Below are 21,142 nucleotides of genomic sequence, written 5' to 3' on the forward strand. Positions count from 1 at the left end.
ACCATAATGGATAACAATTGTTGTACAAACTAGACGAATCAGAAGCAAAAAGATGCATGAAGCTCCCAATGTGGTGTCTGCACATCGTGCGGTCACAGGAATGTGAAAATGCGGTCAGCATTAGACCAATGCACCGATTAAATTAGAAGGGTGCACGCGGATTCCTCTCAGACCTATACATATGGACATAGAACTAACTCACTAGTTATATCTTATTAAGACTTTGAACTGCATCCAGTTTGTTGATTTTGACATTATTTATTTAATAATAATATAATATGAGAATTGTATAATATGAAATAATCGCTCGAATTCAAGTTTATTTAAAGCGTTCAGAAGTAGTTCAAAAAGCATATCATAATATCGTTACGTAAAGTAACGCGCAGTCGCAGCGCAGGCAAAAGTCAAGTTTCGATGTCGATGCGCGGATTTGAACCAGTTTCCTTATAAGATAAGCAAACGGCGACTGCGTGCCTATAGCGTCCACGGCTGTGTAGTTACATATTGTATAAGATTTGTGTAGCTTCCATCGGGCGGAAAGTATCACGATATAGCATTTGATTATGTGCCATACATATTTATAGAAATAGAAAAACAAGATCATCCCAATGTCCATTTTCCAGAGAGTTAAATTGTTAGAAAAACCTAAAAGAAGTCCAAAGGTGCCTTGCTGCCCCTAGTCTTAAAACTTCTAAGGACGGTAAGGATCTAAAACCGATGTAGAGGTGTAGCAAAATATCAATAGTTTAATATTTTTTTTGCTTTAATAATTGAATGTACGCACGAGGTTGTGGCAGTTACGACACATGTCACTGGGACTGAACTGCGATGTTGATGTTCTCGCGGAGCGCCGGCTGCCGACCACTAAGGTCACACGATTACATGTCTCAATCATCATATCCTCCGCCTTTGTGTACCTCTGCTTGTTACCTATTTAAATATAGTGAAGTCTATTGGTCTTTGCTGTGAAGTCATGACTTTTAAAATATGTGATTCAAACTGCACTCTGTCGCCCAATCAGTAAGTACCACATCCTTTGTATGCGGCCTCCATATGCGATGTAATTTATTAGGTAAGTAGCTGTTGTCCGTGACTTCGTCCACGCAGTATTAAGATGAAAAAAAGTAGCCTATAATATGCCCGTCTATGTCAGCTTCTCCCTCAGTGAAACAACGGTCGAAATCGACCCAGCCGTTTCGGAGATTAGATTGTTAATGAATGATGTGTAGTTCTTTTTCAATAATGTGGAAAATTATATATACATTTACCAAATCCAACTTGAAGACTTTCATTTTTGTTATAATTAACGGCAGCTAAACGAGTCACTGAGACGCGACATGACTACTGTTAATGTCCAGTATGAGTAAATGAGGCGTCGTATCACTTATAACGAGAGGGTTGACTAAGACAGATTACTGACGGAAACATTACAGCCGTAGGTACTGCATCAAATTTGTACTGTTGTTAAAAAAAATAAAACCACTAATTCAGTCTAATGTCTTTTATTTGTAAAAAAACAATAAGTATTAAATAATACAATGAGCAGATGCGCTTATTGCCCGGGAAAAGAATCAAACGGTCTTCCGGAGCAAGAAGGAGCACTTTGAGGAATCTCACTTGGAGCGTAACGCGATACAGTCACCGCAGCGCAGGCTGCTGCTGCTACTGCTGCTGCTGCTGCTGCTGGCCGACATCAATACAAACTAATAAAATGGTCGAAACCGCATCGGTCTCTAGACGAGGACACGTACAAACGAATGATCTAAAACGATGTGCGCCCGAGCCACGCACCCACCTACCGCTACAAGTAGCCACTTTGTGCAATAACGTAGACTATGTGCGATAACATTCATATAATTCTAAACCATCTACATCTATATTCATAAGGTTCATAATTGATTATATCAAATTCGTTTTGTACCAAATTTTGTTGCATTTGTGAAAGAATGAGCACGAGTTATAATTTTGCGGAATGCTACAGGAGCTGCGACTGCGCGGTGCGACGGCGCGGCAAGTGGCGGCGCGCGCCGGCTCCCTGTGACTAGCTTGCTTGCTTACTAATCGTTTTACTCACATTTCTCACTAAAATAAATAACTTATCTAACGATAAAACTTCCGCCCGGTGTCACACGACACACACGACGCCAAGGGATCGCGTCTCTCGTATGATTACATCTAAACTATAAATAATTTGTCCAGCTAGTATATCGGACCGGTACAACCTGGCCTCTGAAATCAAAAATATACATCCAGCCAAGAGATCTTTCAGAGCTAGAAGTCGAATTGAGTCGACGTTTAAATACGACAAGGTAATTTAAACTCTTTAAATCTAATAGTCTCTACATTAACTTAGTTTCATGAACGAAACTTATTCACTATGAAATGCTAATTTTCTGAGCTGAGGTTCCATCGACAGTCCCGCGGCGTCCTCACTGCGCGGGGCCGAACGCGTCCGTCGTCTGCACCGGCCCGTCCGCGCCAGACGCGCTGTCGGCAGCGCTCGGCGTGCTCTCGGCAACGCTCGGCGTGCTGTCGGCAGCGCTCGGCGGGTTGTCGGCAGCGCTCGGCGGACTGTCGGTAGCGCTCGGCGTGCTGTCGGCGGCGCTCGGCGTAGTGGCCTCCGTCGCAGCAGCCTCCGACATTGGTGCAACTGTTGTGTCAGAGTTGACACTTGCATCGCTAGCGGCATCTGATGAGTCGCCTCCGCCGTCAGTGGTCACCTCGCCAGCTCCGGGCCGCTCTCCTACTGATCGCTCGTTGCTCTTCTTCATGATCACCTTCGTAGGTCGCCTATTTAACGTCGGCACGTAGGACTGCGTTATGATCTCTATATCTTTCTTCTCCGTTTTGTTTTCAGCTTTTTCATCCGATACGTTGTCTATGATGGGCCGTCGCGTGGTGGGCTCCACTTTATCGTTGGGCACCGGAGAGTCTGTTATCGTATCGGTGTCGTCCTCATCTTCAATCTCGACGACCTTAGGCTTGCTACTTCCTTTAGATTTGAACGGCACCTCGGTTATGGAATTGAGATTCCAATTTTTATTCTTACTTTTGTAACCGGCATTGACTGGTATCAATTCTTCGGAGTCGGAAATGGTCGTCGGACTCGCAGTTTGATGTTCGAGTTCGGGCGAGTCGGTGTGGTCTCCGATGGCGGCCACGTCGCCGACTATCTTGATCAGATCGGTCAATACATTGCTATTCCTGCCAGTCGGTTGCTCGATAAGAGCGGAGCTTTTTCCGGAGTCGGAGAATAATTGAATCGATTCCACGCCCGCGGTTGCAGTTTCTTGCGAACCTAAAGCTAAGGAACCGATCTCCGTCGTTTCAAAGCTTTCAAAAGATTGATTTTCCACGAATGACGGTCCTGTTTTAGGTTTGGCAGAGCTATCGTCCAACATCAAGGGATCAACCGTAGACATCGATGATCTATCTTTAGTTATGTTTTCAGACGAGTCGTGGGGATTTTGGTCGCTAGTTTCGATTGGCAAGGAGCTCAATTCCGTCTGCGACGTAACCTCCGTGCCTATGTTTGACTTTGAGATGGAACTAGTGGTTTGTTCTTGCGGAACATTACCTCCACTCGCCCGCGCCGATGTTTCCGTGGTGTTGCCGCCCGCTTCGAGCTCTAGGGAATCGGGATCGTCTGTGCTCATAGGGATGCCATCGACGGGATTTAAGTTAATTGCTTCACTGACCTCCTCCGCGCCTTGACTGGTCACTGGCGACTCTGTACTCGGGGCCGCGGTGCCGTCGCTCATCTCTACTGACAGCCCCGTATGAGAGGGAACATTTAATATCTCCGTGGGTAAAACGGACCGCAAATTGAGCATAGAACTCTCCCTAGATTTTGATGTAACTATAGTGACGCTTTCATCCGATTCGGTGATGCTCCCGTCCGAAGAAATTTCCCGAGGGTTAGGCCACGCGGCCGAGGTCGCTTCGGAAGTAAAGCTCGATGTAGCAGCGGTGGCGGCTTCCTTCGCGGCAACTGTTTCCGCAGCGGCCGCTGTGCTCGCGGCATTCATCACTTCATGAGCCACGGACACGTGTTCAGTATCCATATTTTGTTCCGTGAATACTTCTTCCTCGTGATTTCCTGCCACTGACAAGTCGTCAGGTATCGGGGGGAAAGCAGGGTTGTGATCGAATAAGGAAGTATCTTCTTCCTCTATCACAGAAGATTTGCTGGGAGGCACCGAAGCTACATTAGTTGACATCGACGGCGAGCCCGCAGTGGCGACGGCTATGGGCAAGCTGGCGGTGTAGATGTTGTTATTTATCGAATCCTGTGTCGAGAGACTGATCTTAGAGGGAGCGGTGTCGTTGGTGCCTTGCGCGGCGGTATCCCTTTCATCACCTGATTTGGACGCTTCCGTGGGCGCGGAAGTATTGAAAGATGCAGATGTTTCATCATTACTCATTTCCTGTGTTTCAATGTTATCAATTTCAGATTTCTCGGAGGTGGCCTCGCGCGGTATGAGCGGAGACTTGGACGAGACATATTCATCGACACCGAGCGAGGGCGGAATCTCCTTTATTTTCACTTCAGTAATAACTGGTATCTCAGAGACGGGAGTGATTTCTTTGATTGTTATTTCATTTTTGGGCGGGTTTAGGGGTTCCTTAATAGGCGTTGGCTCGACGCTGGCTGCCGGGTCTCCCAGCGCGGACACACTGGGCGCCGCCGGTGTAATCCCAGAAATCGTTGTAACACCTGAAATGCCAAAATATACATTCAATCATTATTATTAAGAAACCTATACTTCATAGTTAATTTTGATATAACTACTTTTGAGCCGAAGCAGGACAATCAGTGGCATAACAATTCACGATTGACTTTTTTAATTTGATAATAACATTATCGTACTTCAGAAATTTTCGTTTTTTAGCTAGTAGATAGAGATAGAGATAGAGACTACATTTCTATGGTAGTATAAAAAACAATTCTAAACAATGTAATGTTATTTTGTCGGGCGCGAACATCAAATAGTCTTTGACGTGAATGGGTGCGATATTTATGAATATTAAAGAAAGCGCATGTCTTCAGGAAGACGTATCTTAACGAGTAATCAAAATATTCAATAAAGAAACAGTAGTTGTAGTGTTTGGTGCGAGCTGACCTCTGAGCGGGCAGTTATCGTACTCGGGGCAGCAGCGGCCGGGCACGCGGCGCGGCGAGCAGTCGTCACGCACGAAGCACGCGATGCGCCGGCAGACCACCTCGCCACCCTGGCAGTAGCACACGCGGCACGGGTCTTGCGGGTCCACCAGCTTCTCGCCGTTGCCGTACACCCGCCCCTCCTGCTCGCACTCTGAAACACAAACAACGAGTTAAGTTGTTGGAGAATGATCACCTTACTGGTGATATACAAATTGTGTCGTTATTGTCCGTTCTGTAAATTTGTATTGTTCTTGTACTTATTCCTAAAGGTAAGAGAATTGAAGGTGTTGGGTAAAAGGAGCTCACCACACTGGTATGTGGGGCAGCAGTGGTCGGGGCGGTGCAGCGCCTTGCAGCCGGGCCGCGGCTGGCACTGCTCACGCTCGCACAGCACACCGCCGTGTGCGCACCGGCACCGCTCGCACGCGGTCGCCCCGCCGAACTCGTCGCCAGGCATATACACCACGTCGCCAACCGCGCACCCCCCTGCAACACACGTACCTGCCCTTCAGGAATTGACTTTCTACGTAATTTAACTTGAAGTCATTAGGAATTAATTTAGACTTGTACTGATGTGCACTATTACATCGTAACTTCCTTACCTTCCTTGAGGCCGAGATCTAGGCTGGTCACATTCGGAAGAGGGCCCACAGGTCCTGAAATGAAATTAAATTAATTAACTACGACACATTTAAATAAATATATACACAAGGTCTTGTGAACTGTATGTCTAAAAAAATTTAAGTGATTATAACTTTTGTGATATAGAGCTTGAGATGGTCACGGACAAAAATACATAATGATACCTTTATAAATAATTCCTTTCAAGTAAAATGAAGCCATTACTTTTTCTATCACTCAAAAAAGTCAGTCTTTAGTACTGGAGTGGGCTGAAAGAAAACCCTATCCGCCGGCTAATTTGACGAGTCTTTGAGCGGCCGAAAGCTTCGGCGAACAAAGAAACCTCTTTGTACAATCCGGCGGCTAATTGCCCTCCCCCCCTTTGCCCTCCTCCCGTGCCCTCCGAGCTCTCGTCAGAAAAAGCGATCTGCGAAGAAAACGCGACCCTCTCAACTCCCGCTAACTTATTCTCGCTCGTTGGAGAGTGGCGCAGTATTCCGCAATAATGTATTGTTGAGTTGAATATATTCCTCGTGTTTTTATCGCCTAAGTATAAAAGCTTTTACTCTATTGTTGCATGTTTTTAGCCGATCTTTGGGACATATTATAGTCACATTCCTAATTGGTTTTAATGTTTTTAATTTCATAAATGTTATTGTTACGAAAAAGTAAAAATCACTACAGTATTGAAGATCCTGTTATTTGTTCAGAAGACTTATAAATTAAAAAAATACATTTACTACAGATAAATTGAAAATCATGAACAACGACGCTACAAGCGTTTTCGTTTTCACCGAAATAATTTGAATGATGATCCTCAGCGTCAGCCCTCTTACGGGATGACACGCGAATAAATAACGAGGGCTGTGGAGGTCGCCCCTCTCCCTCACCGCACTCATATTGCTTTGATTTATGTACTTTGTGTCCCGTAGAGTTTAGACATCGCTATACATTTATTATCGGTAATATAAATCAAATATAAAACCATATATGTTTCTATTCTTGTGCCAAAGAAGTAGACAATCAATTATTATTTTATGTTGCCATTGAGTTTCTAAATTTGTATGTTTTGTAATTAGTTTCATATTCAGTTCAAGAGAAATTTATACCATAAATCACAGTTTTTGCAGTATGTTTATTGTTTAATTTGGGAATTAATTGGTTTAAACCGGTTTTACCGCTACATTTATGCGACGCGTGGTTTGTTAATCTGTGGGCGGTATCCCGTAGCGCTCATGAAAAGTGTTTATTGCCCATAAAGCCTTCCGGACATTTTCCTAATGGAAAAATAACAAGGACACAGCACCCGGGGGTCGTTATATCACGTTTTTTACAAACGACACGTTAACTGATTTATTTATCATATTGGTGCGTCGTAGAAATGTACATGTCCGCGCTTCTCATGGTCACATCGGGAGGAACGCGGATATTATTCAAGAATTTATGTAAAAACTGCATTATGTTCATGCCGAGTCTTTGTTGAGGAGTTTTAATTAATAAATTAACATCAAAAAACTGTTCAAAATTAGCATTCTTACAACGATTTTCGATAAAAACAAATAACTTTAGCTATAAACATGGGCGTTTAAGGAGCAGAATACATGACCCGTAAGCCTATGTAGTTAATACGAAGACAAGTTAGTTATTACATTTCTTTTGGGTGAATAATAGGTCATAACGCTAACATAACTAATTGAGTTTGTAACAACATTACCTGCAACCGTGAAATTGGGCATTGCGAGCTGTGAGCACCGAGTGGTGTGATAACGCAGTGGCGTGCGGAAACGCGCGTGCGGCGGCGACCGGGAGTCGAGTGCGTGCCGTGACGCAAGTAGCTGTCATCGTTATAGAATCATCAATCATTTGTAACAGGTTACGATGCACCGCAAATCCGCATAATATATTATATACCGAGTGTCTGTATGTTCGTTTGAAAATTAAAACGGATAGATCGTCATCTCTGAACTTTAATAAGCGCCGCATCCCCAAAAAAAGTACGACAAAGGCGGAAGGATTTTCGCTGATCGGTATATCCGCTGTATTGGGACGTTTTGAAGCCTAAAACGACTGGACTAGATTTACAGAAGTACAATAAGTTAGTATTTTAATGACCATTCTTGTTATTTTAGTGAGCACGTGTTCTTAATGCGACGTGTGACGTGTGTTGCTCGTGTCCTGTCGCGGTTGAGTCATCGATTGTTGAAGGCAGTACACACACGAGGCGAGGCGAGGCGATGCGAGGCGACTGCTTTAGTAACGCCGCTTTGTTTGGACATTTCGTATGCTATTGTATTCCAAATAATTGCTTGCGTGTTTAAACGCACATTTCATTTGTTACACGAGCTTCGTTTCAAGTGTTTATTGTATTACAATTATTTAGTTTCAAGCCTGTTATGACGAGAAAAGATTTTCTAGGGTGCTTTTTCTATATTCGTTTTTACTCTCGCTTAATCGAAGGACTTATGTGGATTAATCGTTAAGAAACAATAAATCCGACTAATGCTGTAAATGTTTGCTGTGTCTTCAGTATCACGATAATTATTATGTGATGACTTAATTATCGCCAGGGGTAGTCAAGCGCAGCGGAGCTAAACGTCGTATCGCCGCGAACTCGAGCCCTGCGACCCTGCGATTCCGGCCCCGCAACACCCCTGGCAGAGTACTAGAGGCCGTAGACCTTCTGATAACGGTCACCTTACATCACACCGGTATTGAGACAGGAATGTGGATCACTGTCATTGTCGTCGTATCAGTTACACTTTACTTACAGGTTTTGTTGTAAAAGATTTGATTATAGAAAATTTAGCAGTTACAGCAAAGGTAAACAACTTTATTCTATAGTACACTGTATACAAACACGGTATTACTCGACATCACGCAGCGTGACACGGCAGCACGTGGCCGCGGCCAGCGCACACGCGCCAGCACGCTCGCCTAGCGGACCTATTGTTCCTGCATTAATGGTGAATGACTGAATGGTAACAGTTTACATCATTACGTAACTAACATACAACTTTATGCGCGGTTCACACTTGGCCAGTACACTTGGATAGTTGCGACTGCCAGTCATAGATTGCATTGATTTACTGGCGTCAATTAGTGTTCCAGGTTTTGCGTGTCAGTTTTTGAGCGTCAACTGTACTGGCCAAGTGTGAACCGGACGTAAGCCTTGAAATTTGAATCTATTTTGCGACAAAACACGATTTTAGCCGTGTCATGAGAAGGAAAATCAAAGCTGATGTCACACAAAGGGCATATGTCCACTTATTACGGTAAAGGTCACATCACTCATCTCGTTTGTATTGCCAAGCCTCTCTTTTCAACTTAAGTCAAATATTTTGTTTGGAATGAGTCAAACAAGTGATTATCATATTTTCCTGTTACTCTTCACAAATACAAGAACCTGTCTCTGGATCTTTACACCTAATGAAGATTCAAGAGTCATCTATTATAGATTGCATCACTAGTCAATACTGCGCGCAACTTCGGCCCGTCGGTAGTTCGCACAAACAGTGAAATTACTAACTTTACAAAACATATCCTTAGTTCGTGTGAGACAGAGACAACAAGAACAAGACGCTTCGTAACAACATTACCATCAAATTTTCCCTTCTACCATAAACGGAGTTATGGCATGGAAACTTGTGCGGTTTGGCAATAACCTTGTGCATTGCCGCGGCGACCTTCACCGCGTGCCACAGTTCCAGTGCGGAAGCGGCAATGTATTTATTCTTTCGCGATGACGCCAAGCTGTCACGAAACACAAGCTCAGTAACGGACGCCATCGATTTTCCCCCAACGCAGACAACGCAAATAGCTTATCTGTTGCAATTCCACCCCGCTTTACCACGCACGACGGGAAGTTTACATTTAATATATGTATTACCATTATTTGGTTTGGTGATAAATATTGTGGACACTGAACTTAAGTCTTTAAATTAACGCTTGATACTTTATTAAATAATAGTCGTACTTTGTAAATGTTTTATAAACACGAGTGGGATTCGATAGTGTTAAAACTAAACAAATAACATGTTTGAGAAACTAATATGGAAAGTATCATAATATCATACAATGATGTATTACTATAACTTTACGTCTCAAATCATCCTGTGGTACATAAAAATAGTCTACGATCTACAGCCCGCCTATTTGAAAAGTATGACAACGTAAACTATCAGCTAGACTGCTACTACTGGATAATGGCTCTGCTGTTTAGATGATGTCCAGAGTGTAAGCAGTGAACAGTCACGTAAGATTATAACAGGGTCGTAGCGGCTCGAGATTGGACACGTCCAGCCCATACAAGTTGCCGGCGCAGCGACGTGCGTGCGCGAACCTGTGCCTGCTCACGTCTAGATCATGTAAATGTAAACAACATGTTGTTCTGAGTAAAGCAAAAGTTCAGTTACAATAAACTTGAAAACCAAAACCTACGTAATTTGATACCATCGTGACTCCACCACATTATCTGCGTTACTGACCTGGCTGCTTGTAGTACATGTAAAGTAATAAACAAGCAAAGTATGACAGCAACAGATTATATCACACAAACGGCACAATAGCGATGGAACAATGCACAGCAACACAAGCCGACGTCGCTCAAGTTGATGACATAACATTGGCGAAGCGTCCATTTTCCTGTGTCGCATCGCCGGCGGGTCGTTGATGTTATCCGTGCGTACGCGATGGACCTTGCAATCTCGGCGCGATATTGTCCCGACATGAATGTTCCTCCGTATGTCACATGACGGCAGTTGTGCGCCGCGTGACATGACCCCTTACGACGGAAAAGCGCTCCTCCTAGCGAGGAAACGTCGCTCCGAGAGATCGCTTGAAAGCTTCCGAGTGCTGACGTAAATAGAACGCCTAGGAAATGGTGCATTATGATTCTTCAGCTTCTAGTCGAATTGTTTTTGACATTGCGTCAATGCTACCGTCATTGTAGAGCAATATTTTCCATGATATAAAATATCGTGAACTTGTTTATTAAAAGCAATGCGTGATTAAAATTTTATAACCGTGCATAAATAATGCTTCGAATTAAATATGATATTTTTATCGCCACAGCTTATTACATTAGCGATCTATTGCTATGATTCGAAGATTTAAATTAAAATAACAGTATTGTGAAATAGTAAATCACATCTGCCAATAAAATTGTAAAGCTTGTCTTTACGAAAGCAAAGGCTCTGTTTATGTTTACAATAAGTCATACTCCAAATATAGCAGCAAATATTAAAAATAAACTACAGAATGTTTGCAACGTTTAGGTCTCCTGTGATATGCCAGTGTTGAAGATGATTGCGTCAGTTATCCTGTCGGGCAATTACTTGAGATGTGTGATGAGCCTGCGGAGGCTGTGATGGTCGCGGGGGGTGCGCGGGGTTCGAGGGGCGCTACGGGCGGCGGCCGGCTCGGCGGCATTCCGCGCATGACTCACCGCGCCCCGAATGGTAAGTTACTGTCCAATTACTTCTTACATTGTTGTGGAAATATTAATTATGATAATCTGTATTATTTTTTACTATAAGTAATGTCTTTTGAGCAAGCATACCAAACTGAGAGAAAAATTAAACTCAAAATCATTCAAAAGATATTAATTTACAAACATAATTAGTCTGAAGTTAATGATGTTCCGATTGAAACAAAATGTTCACTTTTACAATCAAATTACGTTCAAATATTCTGTAGTAATATGAAAATTATTAGAACGGTAGTTGGTTTCAAATTACACTTTGTAATTAGCGCGTACGCGTAACTGATTACCTAAGCGCAAACCAACTGCACATTACATTACGTCAAGATTTATATGTATGCAGGCACTCGAAGATACAAGTTCCTTGCCGATGTTTTAATGAACTAATCATAACTATTAGCAAATTTTAATTTATTATTAAGATAAACTAATCAGTATTGACTATAAGATTTTAAATTATGCTATTCTGATGTAACAATACATTAAGCAATAAACTAAAGTAAATTACATCAAAAATAATAACAGACGGGTTAACAATTTAATACTTTAAGACAGCTACATACCACACCGCGTTCAATAATGAGCGCGCATCTCTGTGAGGCACATCACGCAAGAGGGTGCGACCTCCGTAGACACTTGTCACGTTGTACACTGACACAGTACAACTCATCTCTATGCTACTTTTCTTAGTGTTACACTCTTAATAATAAAGTTGATTGAGCCATGAATATTCAAAAGTGTAGCTGGCTGTAAGCGAAGTTGGCGCCACTGTAACTACGAGCTATAGGACGACTGCAGCCGCCTGTCAGCAGCATTCCTCGAGACTCTAATTAACTTGTAATGAATACCTTTACAAGTGCAATATAACTTCACCATCAAGTGCCAGTTTTTTATGCTTTTTGTAGTGATCACGATATTCCATTCAAACGGATCGAAGTAATTTAAGCGATGACTTTTATAACTTGTTTTATGTACGATGGTATATTTTATAATGAAGTCGCTGTCAATGCGCAGACGACCATTGTGTATGCTCGCGTTCGCCGCAAACGGTTTCTTTATTCGAGCTCTTTGCAGACAATAAACAAGCTAACCACAAATTAGTAATAAGTTTATAATTGTTACAGAAACGTATAATTTACTCTTACAATAAATGTCGTTCCTCTTGCTACATACATTTCATACGCTATTCACATCACTTATGTTCAATTCCTCCTTCCGACTCCAGTATCAAGCATAATTTGTAATACGAGAGATTCCACTCGTGCAATTCGAGCGAGGCGGTACAAATAAAAGTTGAAGAGATTCTCGTCCGAAATGCGAACCGGTGGACCTTGACCTCGCCTAAATACAACTCGCCGCTTCCGCGAAGAAGTCACTTGAATCGCACTGTCACAGAGTACGAAAAGAACTCACTTTCGAAAAATCTTTCATCTGTAAAGTTTTTTGTCATCATCTATCAATTACTTATTTAACATTGAGGAAAACACAAACGAAAAAAAAGTAATTAAAATCATTGAAAACCTACGCTACAGCTGAAAATAAATAAGGTTTCTTTTATGGGTTTTGGTAACAACAGTTTATGTCTATAGAGTTAAATAAACATTCATAAAATCTGGTTCTACTCTGTTCACCTACTCTGTGTCCTAGCAAGTGTTATGTCAGTCGAATGTCTCAAATCAACAAGGTCTCGTCTCGCAAATGCGTCATCATGTTGTTATTCCAAATATTTCCAAACATGTCACATGAGCACAGAGCGAGTAGCACGGCAGGTAGGGGTTAACCGACATTCCTATACACTACCTCTAAAAGTCACCAACACACTCGAGTTCCAAATAGATCGAAAGCTCTTCAAATTCCGTTTGAAACATACTAGTTAGTAAATATTTTGACTTCTTTCTATGTCGCTTTTAATAGTATCAAGGTGGCAGTCTCCAGACAGTGACACAGACACGATCTAAGCGAGCTTATAAAGTTCATGGGCGAGCTTAAAGTTTGGTAAATTCGTGTCTCAGTCAACGTGAGCCGGCGCACGAGCTGAGTCACGGCGCTCAGTGGTTTGTGCTTAGTAAACATAAATGACGACGTACCTATTACATAACTATGCTAAGTTCAAACGACTTAATTATGTTGAAATATTGCTTAATATTTGTTGAAGCAATAATAAATTAACCGTCAATATAACAAAGTTTTGTAAAATATCTACAAATATGATAAATTACATTTTAAGTTATTTCAAAAGTATTAAATGTTATAAATATTTTGTTACTTAAAAGCTTGCGCGATATTGAATGGACTTTCGTTAAGGTTCATCTAACATCATTTACTACTTATCAATCTATAAATCAGTATGATGTAAAGATGAAGATGTAAGTAATGTATGGAGAAGCGTGTTGAAGAAAATGGTGATAGTCACTCACCCGCGCTGCAGAGAGAGGCGAGGCAGAGTGCGGCGACCAGCGCGCAAAGACCCCTCGCCACCGCCATAGAGCCCTCACACCTGCAACAACAAACACTTTAATTATTACACATATTATTTTTTACTTAAAGACTTGAGTAATCTACATATCGAAATAAGTATCTTTAATAATTTTCCGCGAAATACCATCTTATTGAAGCGCTGATGAAGGTATAGGGTAAATTGTAAAGTTTACTGAGGTGACATCGAACAAGGAAAAGCGATGTAAACCATTACAATGGAAGGACATGCCAGTCAATATAACCGCGCACAACCGACACCAACAAATTAAATCAATTGAACCGAGCCTCGACATCCTTTTTATTATATTTGTCATCCTTGTGAAATTGTATTCACAACTTTAATAAAAACATCGCTTCTCGCGTTGCATCACAATTATCTTGATTGCAATCAAATAAAATAAGATGAGAGACAAAAAGACGGAGACAGAGTGCGCAGGCGCAGACGCATAGCTGCAGGTCGTCGACCTGACGGCCTGGAGCCTGGTCACCGGACCTGATGCAACTCGATGCTTTGCACACTACTTTTTCCTTTTGGAATTGATCTCATCTCGTAATGAGAACCATCGACCGCAAACAAGCGCCACTCCACCACCGCTGCATGCAGGCTCTCTTATATACTCAACTATTTACTTATTTATTGAACTAACAAGATATTATAGGACATATAGAACACTATATAACATAATCTAGCCCTATAAAGTAAAAGCAATAGTCGCGATTTCCACGTATCGCCAAGAAAATAATTTAATAAGTCACCTACTTTAGTTACGTAGCACATTAGATCGTAAGGTAAATGCATCGAAATACATAACGACGCGGGGAAATCCCGGAGCACTTGGAGCAAATGGCAGTGTGCTTAACGCAGCGGCTCGGGGTCAATGACCATCACCCAAACACCGTCTTAACGATGCTTTAGAAAGTACAAATGCTCCAATATCGGATAATTGACAGTTAGGCACGTAACCTCGATCTGTGTGTGACCGGGCGGCGCGGCGGCAGCAGATGCCCGCCCGATGGCCCATATTCCCGCTGAGAGCGGTCACAAAGGGGAGCCGTCAGGTAATTCCGTGGCCGGTGACCGGTAGTCATTTATCAATCTCAGCCTCAATTGGATGATCGACCTCGCAGCTCCCGCCCGCCTCCCGGCCGTCCGCCGCCCGCCTTCCGTGTGAAAGTCCGACACGAAAGGTCCACTTATGTTACTGGAACAATGGACTTCGAAATTCCCAGCATATACATCTTATTTTAAGTAAGCTTCCAAGCAGAAGTAAGTTTCGAGTACTTTATAATAATTTAAATACATTGTAAAAATGATTCTCAATAAAAATCATAAATGGATGTTTTTATTTATAAAATTTCAAGAGATCGAATGATATAGTAAATAATAACTGGTATTCCTTTTATGTCGAAGCCTATTCAACTTAAAGCCTTAAAGCTTGCCTTGTGATTAATTAACTGATTATTTAACCACAGAGACCGCACACCGCACACCGCACGCCGCACGCCGCAAGCCGCACGCCGCACACACCTACAGATACAATCTGCATTTTGTCATGTCAGTATTCTCTCTGTATATGGAAGACGAACAGGGAAATGTTGAGGTTATTTAATTCATAATTATTAAAATTACTTATACATACGTTTTTTACACATTTACATACGTTACCGTGCTTAATGAATTAAAAGAAAACATGAATAATTCATAAATAGTAACGAAATAAATGTGACATTAGTTTTAAATTAAAAAAAAAAATCATGTATGACATCTGACCAGGTCAAAACTTTTGTAATAAATATTTTCAACAAAAATGCAAGCGTGTAGCGTCTTCACATGTCTTTTCGACTATTTACCTCATACAAAGTTTAAGAAAAGCTATAATAACGAAACAAAAAAAAAAACAATCTAAGAGTGGCGCTTACTTTTTTAGATATAGTTAATTTGTACGTGCTGACGACAGAATGGCAACAGGGCTGACGCGTCTGTTCCTACAGCGGCACGTCTCTGGAGGGAAATTATCTTGTAAATTGGATTGAATAATGTCCAATTTCTATCAATTCTCTTGTTACTCGATTTGAATAAAAAAGTCTAATTTAAAAAACTCTGTATTTTTAACTGGACAAAAGATTCTCGTTGAATTCTACCGATATTTCTAGTCTTAACGTACTTTTTTTATTTTCTATTGTGTCGTGGGAATCTCAGTTAAATGCAATCAAATCGCTTTGTGTACATATCATCTGGTTTTTGTTTGTTATAATATTTTAAAGTCCCGTATGAAAAAGCCACAAGTACCAAAAAGTGCATAATAACACAATGCTTAGTTATGCTTTCATCTACAATTCCCACTCAATTAAAAATAGTCTTCTTCAATATAAGATCTAAAACCTATATGTATATTAAATGAATTTCCGACTATTGTGAGGGCGTTCGTTGACCCAGTAGGCAGGTGGCGCCAACTCGCCCGTTTCACAGAGTCTTTTTTTGCAATTTTTCAATTTGGACGCTTTGATTGCTTTGCGGTTTATATTTTTTGCGAATTGTATTTTTTCGAGGATAATTCTTCAGTTTCCTGACCCTGTGCCTGCGCGGTCAAATACCTGCATGTTGTTAGCATTTGAAAAAAATCTGCCGGACAGAAGAACCAAAACGGTATTTAAAAAAATCATTGGCTCAAAAGAAACGCAACCAAATTGCAAGAGGTGTCTACGACAAGTAACATTTAACTTTAACATCTAGATATCTTAATTAGGACTTGACGAATCATTCCGAGGTAACCTTAGCAACAACCTTCGGTTCTCTACCCCGCCTGTTATTTGATAGGAAAACACAGCGTCACAGCAAAGAATAGACATTGTGTACTCAGCACTGACGTATAGTGCGCAGGTAAATAGTTACGGTGGTATTTCTGCTCGATTTGGCCTCAAATATTGACGGCGGTGTCTAACAAGACAGCTGCAAACATTGACTCGGCCCTGATTTGTGAACTGTTTGCGCGGCCGATGTGGGCATGTGACGTCACTCGAAACTGACAATACCTGACAGGAACCTTTAACTAACTATTTGTAGAATTTTTTTTAAGAAATAGATTAGTTTCCTGTTGGCTTCATAGTAACGCTGTCAGTGAGACTAATTGCGCGTCACACACGTTAAGCATTTCAGTTCACTTTCGTCTGCGCCTGCGCACCGACGCGCGACACCCATGTCGTCACGACACGATATCCGACTGATTTACATATCCAAGCTCAATGAGTTTTTACCATATACACATTTTCATTCAACACATGAATTTCAAAAACTTTCTGGAAACACTAGTTTTATACGTAAAGTTGTTGTACTTGAGTAAATATAAAATCTGTTGAAAACATCTTCAATTACCGTTATCAGATTATATCAAAAACAAATCATGTCAATTTAAATCTGCTTTTCCTCAAAATTTAATTAATTCGCATATTTTGCTTTCGTCGTGTTCAACATATTTAATGGATATTTACCGTTACATTCCAACTGAAGGATACGTTGCCTGTTAGCACCAACAATAATCAATGACTGGAACCCGAGGTAGTTGTCCGCGCAGTCATACACAAGTTAACGATAACCAATCGATAAAATATTAGACATTCAATTGTCATCGACATTTAGAAGTTAATAAACTAACTCGCTAAAAGCACCTAAACACGGACATACCCTGCAAATTCCTAAGTGGCGCCGGAAGTTCTAAAAATTTTTGGTTTTTTACATACATAATATTCGAGGTCTGAACTGTTCTCGAGGTCTTTAAATTTATAGTCGTAGGACACGAAAGCAAACACCACTACACATTAGCACAAGAACGGTATGTGTCAAGACACACATTTTACTTGTACACACGTGTATTTGTGTCTTTGTTATTAAAAGGAAAGTAATATCATCTTCGATCACATAAAAAGAAGAATAACAAAATAAAATTCGTCAAGTAAAATAGATAACAAAAGAGCATAGTTTGGTGATAATGAATCTATCAATATATATAAACGACAACAGTTCCTTACGTAGTTATCGCACGAATGTCGATTGACGATAAGTTGAAATGCCTCGCTGTCGATGTCAGTCTGTCCGTGTGTCACTGCTGTCCGCCAGGAATGTGCAGAGGTCTTAGATCACTAGCTAATCTTATTGATCAAATACCAAGGATACATCTTGTTTATCGATTGATCTTATGCGCGTTCTGCGTTACGTCGCTCTGCAATTCGCAAGGAATGTTCTCACTGCATATCAATTCATATTTGTTTCATAATAACAAAATTCTGAATAAAATATAATACAATGTGACAATAATTTATCAAACAATAACTAATGTTAGAACATAGCTTTTTTATCAACGGAGATGAGCTACAAAAAGCCAATAACAATAGACTCTGATGAGATCGCGGTCGGGGCGATGCGATGGGTAATATCTCCGAGCTATGTGCAAATGCCTCGTCGGCCGCCGCAAAAACTTGAGCAAAAAGGCTTCGGCGTCCGCTGCGGACGAGGCTCGACCGGCGACGTGACTCAGCCTTTATTTGGTTTATCTACGCAGCGACGCCAGCCCGGCCGCTGGTATTTTTAGACTCGTCTGATGACCCATCTCTAATGACGCTATCAACTTTTGCATATGCAATATACTTGCTCATTGCACTTGAATGGTGCATAACGATTCCTTGCTTATGCAGTTTGCACTGCTATCAATATCACATCATCTGATGCGTCATTTTACATATTTGAAAGAGTAAATTCTAATACATATCGCGAAATTATAATGAAGAGATCTTTCAGCGACGCGACAGCGAGGCGAAACAGTTGAGCAAACAGAGCGCGCCGATACTCGCGTAGTAAATACGTTGAAGTAATTACAAAGGGGCATTGTTGAGGCCTGGCCATTGTGCGCTGTTTGCAGAAAGCGGTGTCACTCGCCCGCAGCGGCTGTTTCCGCCATCACCCGTCTTTGAGTATTATTTGTTGCAACGATCCAATGCAAGCAGAATCGCCACTATGGCTTTTGTGATATCTATCCTAGGAGTTGAATTAATATACAATCAAAAATGAATTTGTCGACATTTTATATAAAACCAACCGAATCAATCTTTCGTCTGTATACCTAAATATCCTCGTATCATTTGACTTCATAAATATTGTGTTTTGTCAAAGGTCAAAGCTATCGATGTGTGTCCTATTCTGTTAATAATATCACGAGTGTTCTCGGAAACATTGCCGAGGTGTGGCCCTCGCTCTACAAATAACTTATGTCACATTACGTGTTTAAATTCCTAAACTTTGCAATTCATTTACATAAATATGTCAGTAAGAAACTAACAATCAAGAAATAAAACTATAAAAGTTGTGTGCGAATTGCATATTGCGAAATTCAAATCTTTCATCTGTTTGTCTAACGGTATATTAAATTTTAAGACAATGTCGACCGTTTTATTGTTGTTTGCAGCGAGTAGCGAGTAGCGAGTAGCGAGTGGAGCTGCGCTATCAAGTTGTCAATGACCCAGTTAGGTAGGTGTTTCGGCAGACGAACTACGATGCGGGCGCTGACATTGCAATTAAATCACGCAGTTTATAAAAATGTTTAACCAATAGGAAAGTTCTTTGCTAAAGAATTACAAGGTACAATTAAAAAGTTAAGCACAAACTGACAGATTAATAATATAGTTGGAGCTTACTACTGCTAAAAATCTAAATTCACGTCAATTAAATAAAGCTTTTAATCCTTAAGTGGTTGCCACAAGGAATTTTTTTCCGTATTTGTTAAAAATGTGCATTATTTACTGGAGCATCATACAAATCGTAAGGTTCTCGCAGGTTTTTGTCTAATTATCTGCGTGAATTATTCATGACACAGCGGCGGCACCGACAAGTCCGTGACCTCACATTATGACGTCATCTCGCAGAACATTAATCGATTACCTATAAGCGAATAATTAACGCGCTACTTGCAATAAAATAATCTTGGTGGACATGAGTACATCTATATTTTGTAATACTCCAATTTACATAACATCGATGTGACAGAGAGCCTAGGCCGGGGGAGAAAGGTTTGATCCGGGATCTCCGGCTCATTGCCGACTGACAGACCGCTTCAACGGTGAGTCACGAGTTAACATTTACCTTCGATAAGGCAAGGATTAAAGCAAAAAACGCAATAGTTGCTATTACATCTAAATTATGTGATATTCTCGACAAAGTACAGACTTTAAGCTTGGGATACAACTTTATTGAGAAATTATTAATAAATATTCTCTCGTTATCCAGCGGGTCCACGTACGACCACACCTGGCCTGTTAACTTAGCCCGACCACTGGCCACTTGTACGACTGTCCACCGCTACTGACTACTGGCCAGAGTGGCCGCTACGAGCAGCCGGTTTAATTCCGACTTTATTTTAGCTCTGTGTCTCTTTATAAATTAAATAGGAGCTAGTCAGCAGTTTTTTAAATTACTAAGATTACTAGGATGATAAACGCTTCTTACGCCAAAATCACCCTAAAAGTGCATATTGTTTTATTTTCTTGAAATGTGGATTTATTAAAAAAATAAATTATTATCTATAAACAACTACGAATCACTGAAATGAAATAATACAATTTTAAAAAAGATTTATAAATAATGTTATGTTTATTATTTAATGCAATTTTGTAATCGATTTGCATTTTCGTCGTCTTAGACTCAATCAAATTATCAATAAAATAGAATATAAAAAAAAACTATGAAGGTAAAACTTACATGGAATCGCAGTAGAAGAATAAAATAGCACAAAACGTTAAGTTCCTTGTCAAAGTTCGCACATAAACACAAATTAGCACAAAATGTACGACGACGCCGAGCAACGGTACCGCAACTACTTCTATTCAATATTCGCTGCGCTGTATGGTTGTGCGACCGACGCGCTCTGACGTCACACGACCACTCGCCTGCTCCGCGCACTCCACACTGGTTGAACTTGCGCCAATACTAATACAAATTTTCGTCGTAGCAGACACAGCTGAGGTGTCCGAGTGGTTAAGGAGTTGGACTTGAAATCCAATGGGTTCTACCCGCGCAGGTTCGAATCCTGTCCTCAGCGATCACTTTTTGTTTGTTTTTTTTTATTTTATTTTCTTTTGTAAATATTATAATGTTGATTGACTGAACTATGAATCATTTCAATCATAAAAAAATTTTTAAGTTTTCAAATAATTGAAACATTACAATTTTATCTATTTACCACTTTTGTTTATTATAGTGTAAATTGTTTAGTTTCTAATCTTTAGGCATAATTTTTTTTCAGATAACATTTTGTAATAATCCCATTCAAAGATGCATTTGCATGCATCGAAGGGGGGCTCAGTGGGGCTGGGTACGAGGGGCACAGGGAGGCACGGGGGGCTCGGAGACAGTG

At 41.0% G+C, this 21,142-nt stretch overlaps 1 protein-coding gene and 1 non-coding gene across 3 annotated transcripts in view; one reads left to right on the top strand and one right to left on the bottom strand.

The window, feature by feature from the left end:
- Positions 1-1,486: 1,486 nt before the first annotated feature.
- The window catches only part of LOC106104473, a 29,739-nt gene continuing 10,083 nt past the window's right edge, over positions 1,487-21,142 (bottom strand). Inside the window, exons 1-6 of one of the 2 annotated variants that reach the window (XM_013284545.1) lie at positions 20,488-20,702; positions 13,682-13,761; positions 5,767-5,820; positions 5,471-5,650; positions 5,124-5,315; positions 1,487-4,717 (exon numbers count right to left, since the gene is read on the bottom strand). In XM_013284545.1, the coding sequence (XP_013139999.1) occupies positions 2,430-4,717; positions 5,124-5,315; positions 5,471-5,650; positions 5,767-5,820; positions 13,682-13,761; positions 20,488-20,489 (2,796 nt within the window). In that variant the 5' untranslated portion in view covers positions 20,490-20,702 and the 3' untranslated portion in view covers positions 1,487-2,429. Of the gene's footprint in view, positions 4,718-5,123; positions 5,316-5,470; positions 5,651-5,766; positions 5,821-13,681; positions 13,762-20,487; positions 20,703-21,142 lie in introns of those variants that run through there. The other variant, XM_013284538.1, reaches the window with a different exon arrangement.
- Positions 20,746-20,827, top strand: Trnas-uga. The gene has a single exon. It is a non-coding gene; the product is annotated as a tRNA-Ser (tRNA).

The sequence above is a fragment of the Papilio polytes genome, unplaced genomic scaffold (genome assembly GCF_000836215.1).
Source record: "Papilio polytes unplaced genomic scaffold, Ppol_1.0 DF824270.1, whole genome shotgun sequence".
Lineage (NCBI taxonomy): Eukaryota > Metazoa > Arthropoda > Insecta > Lepidoptera > Papilionidae > Papilio > Papilio polytes.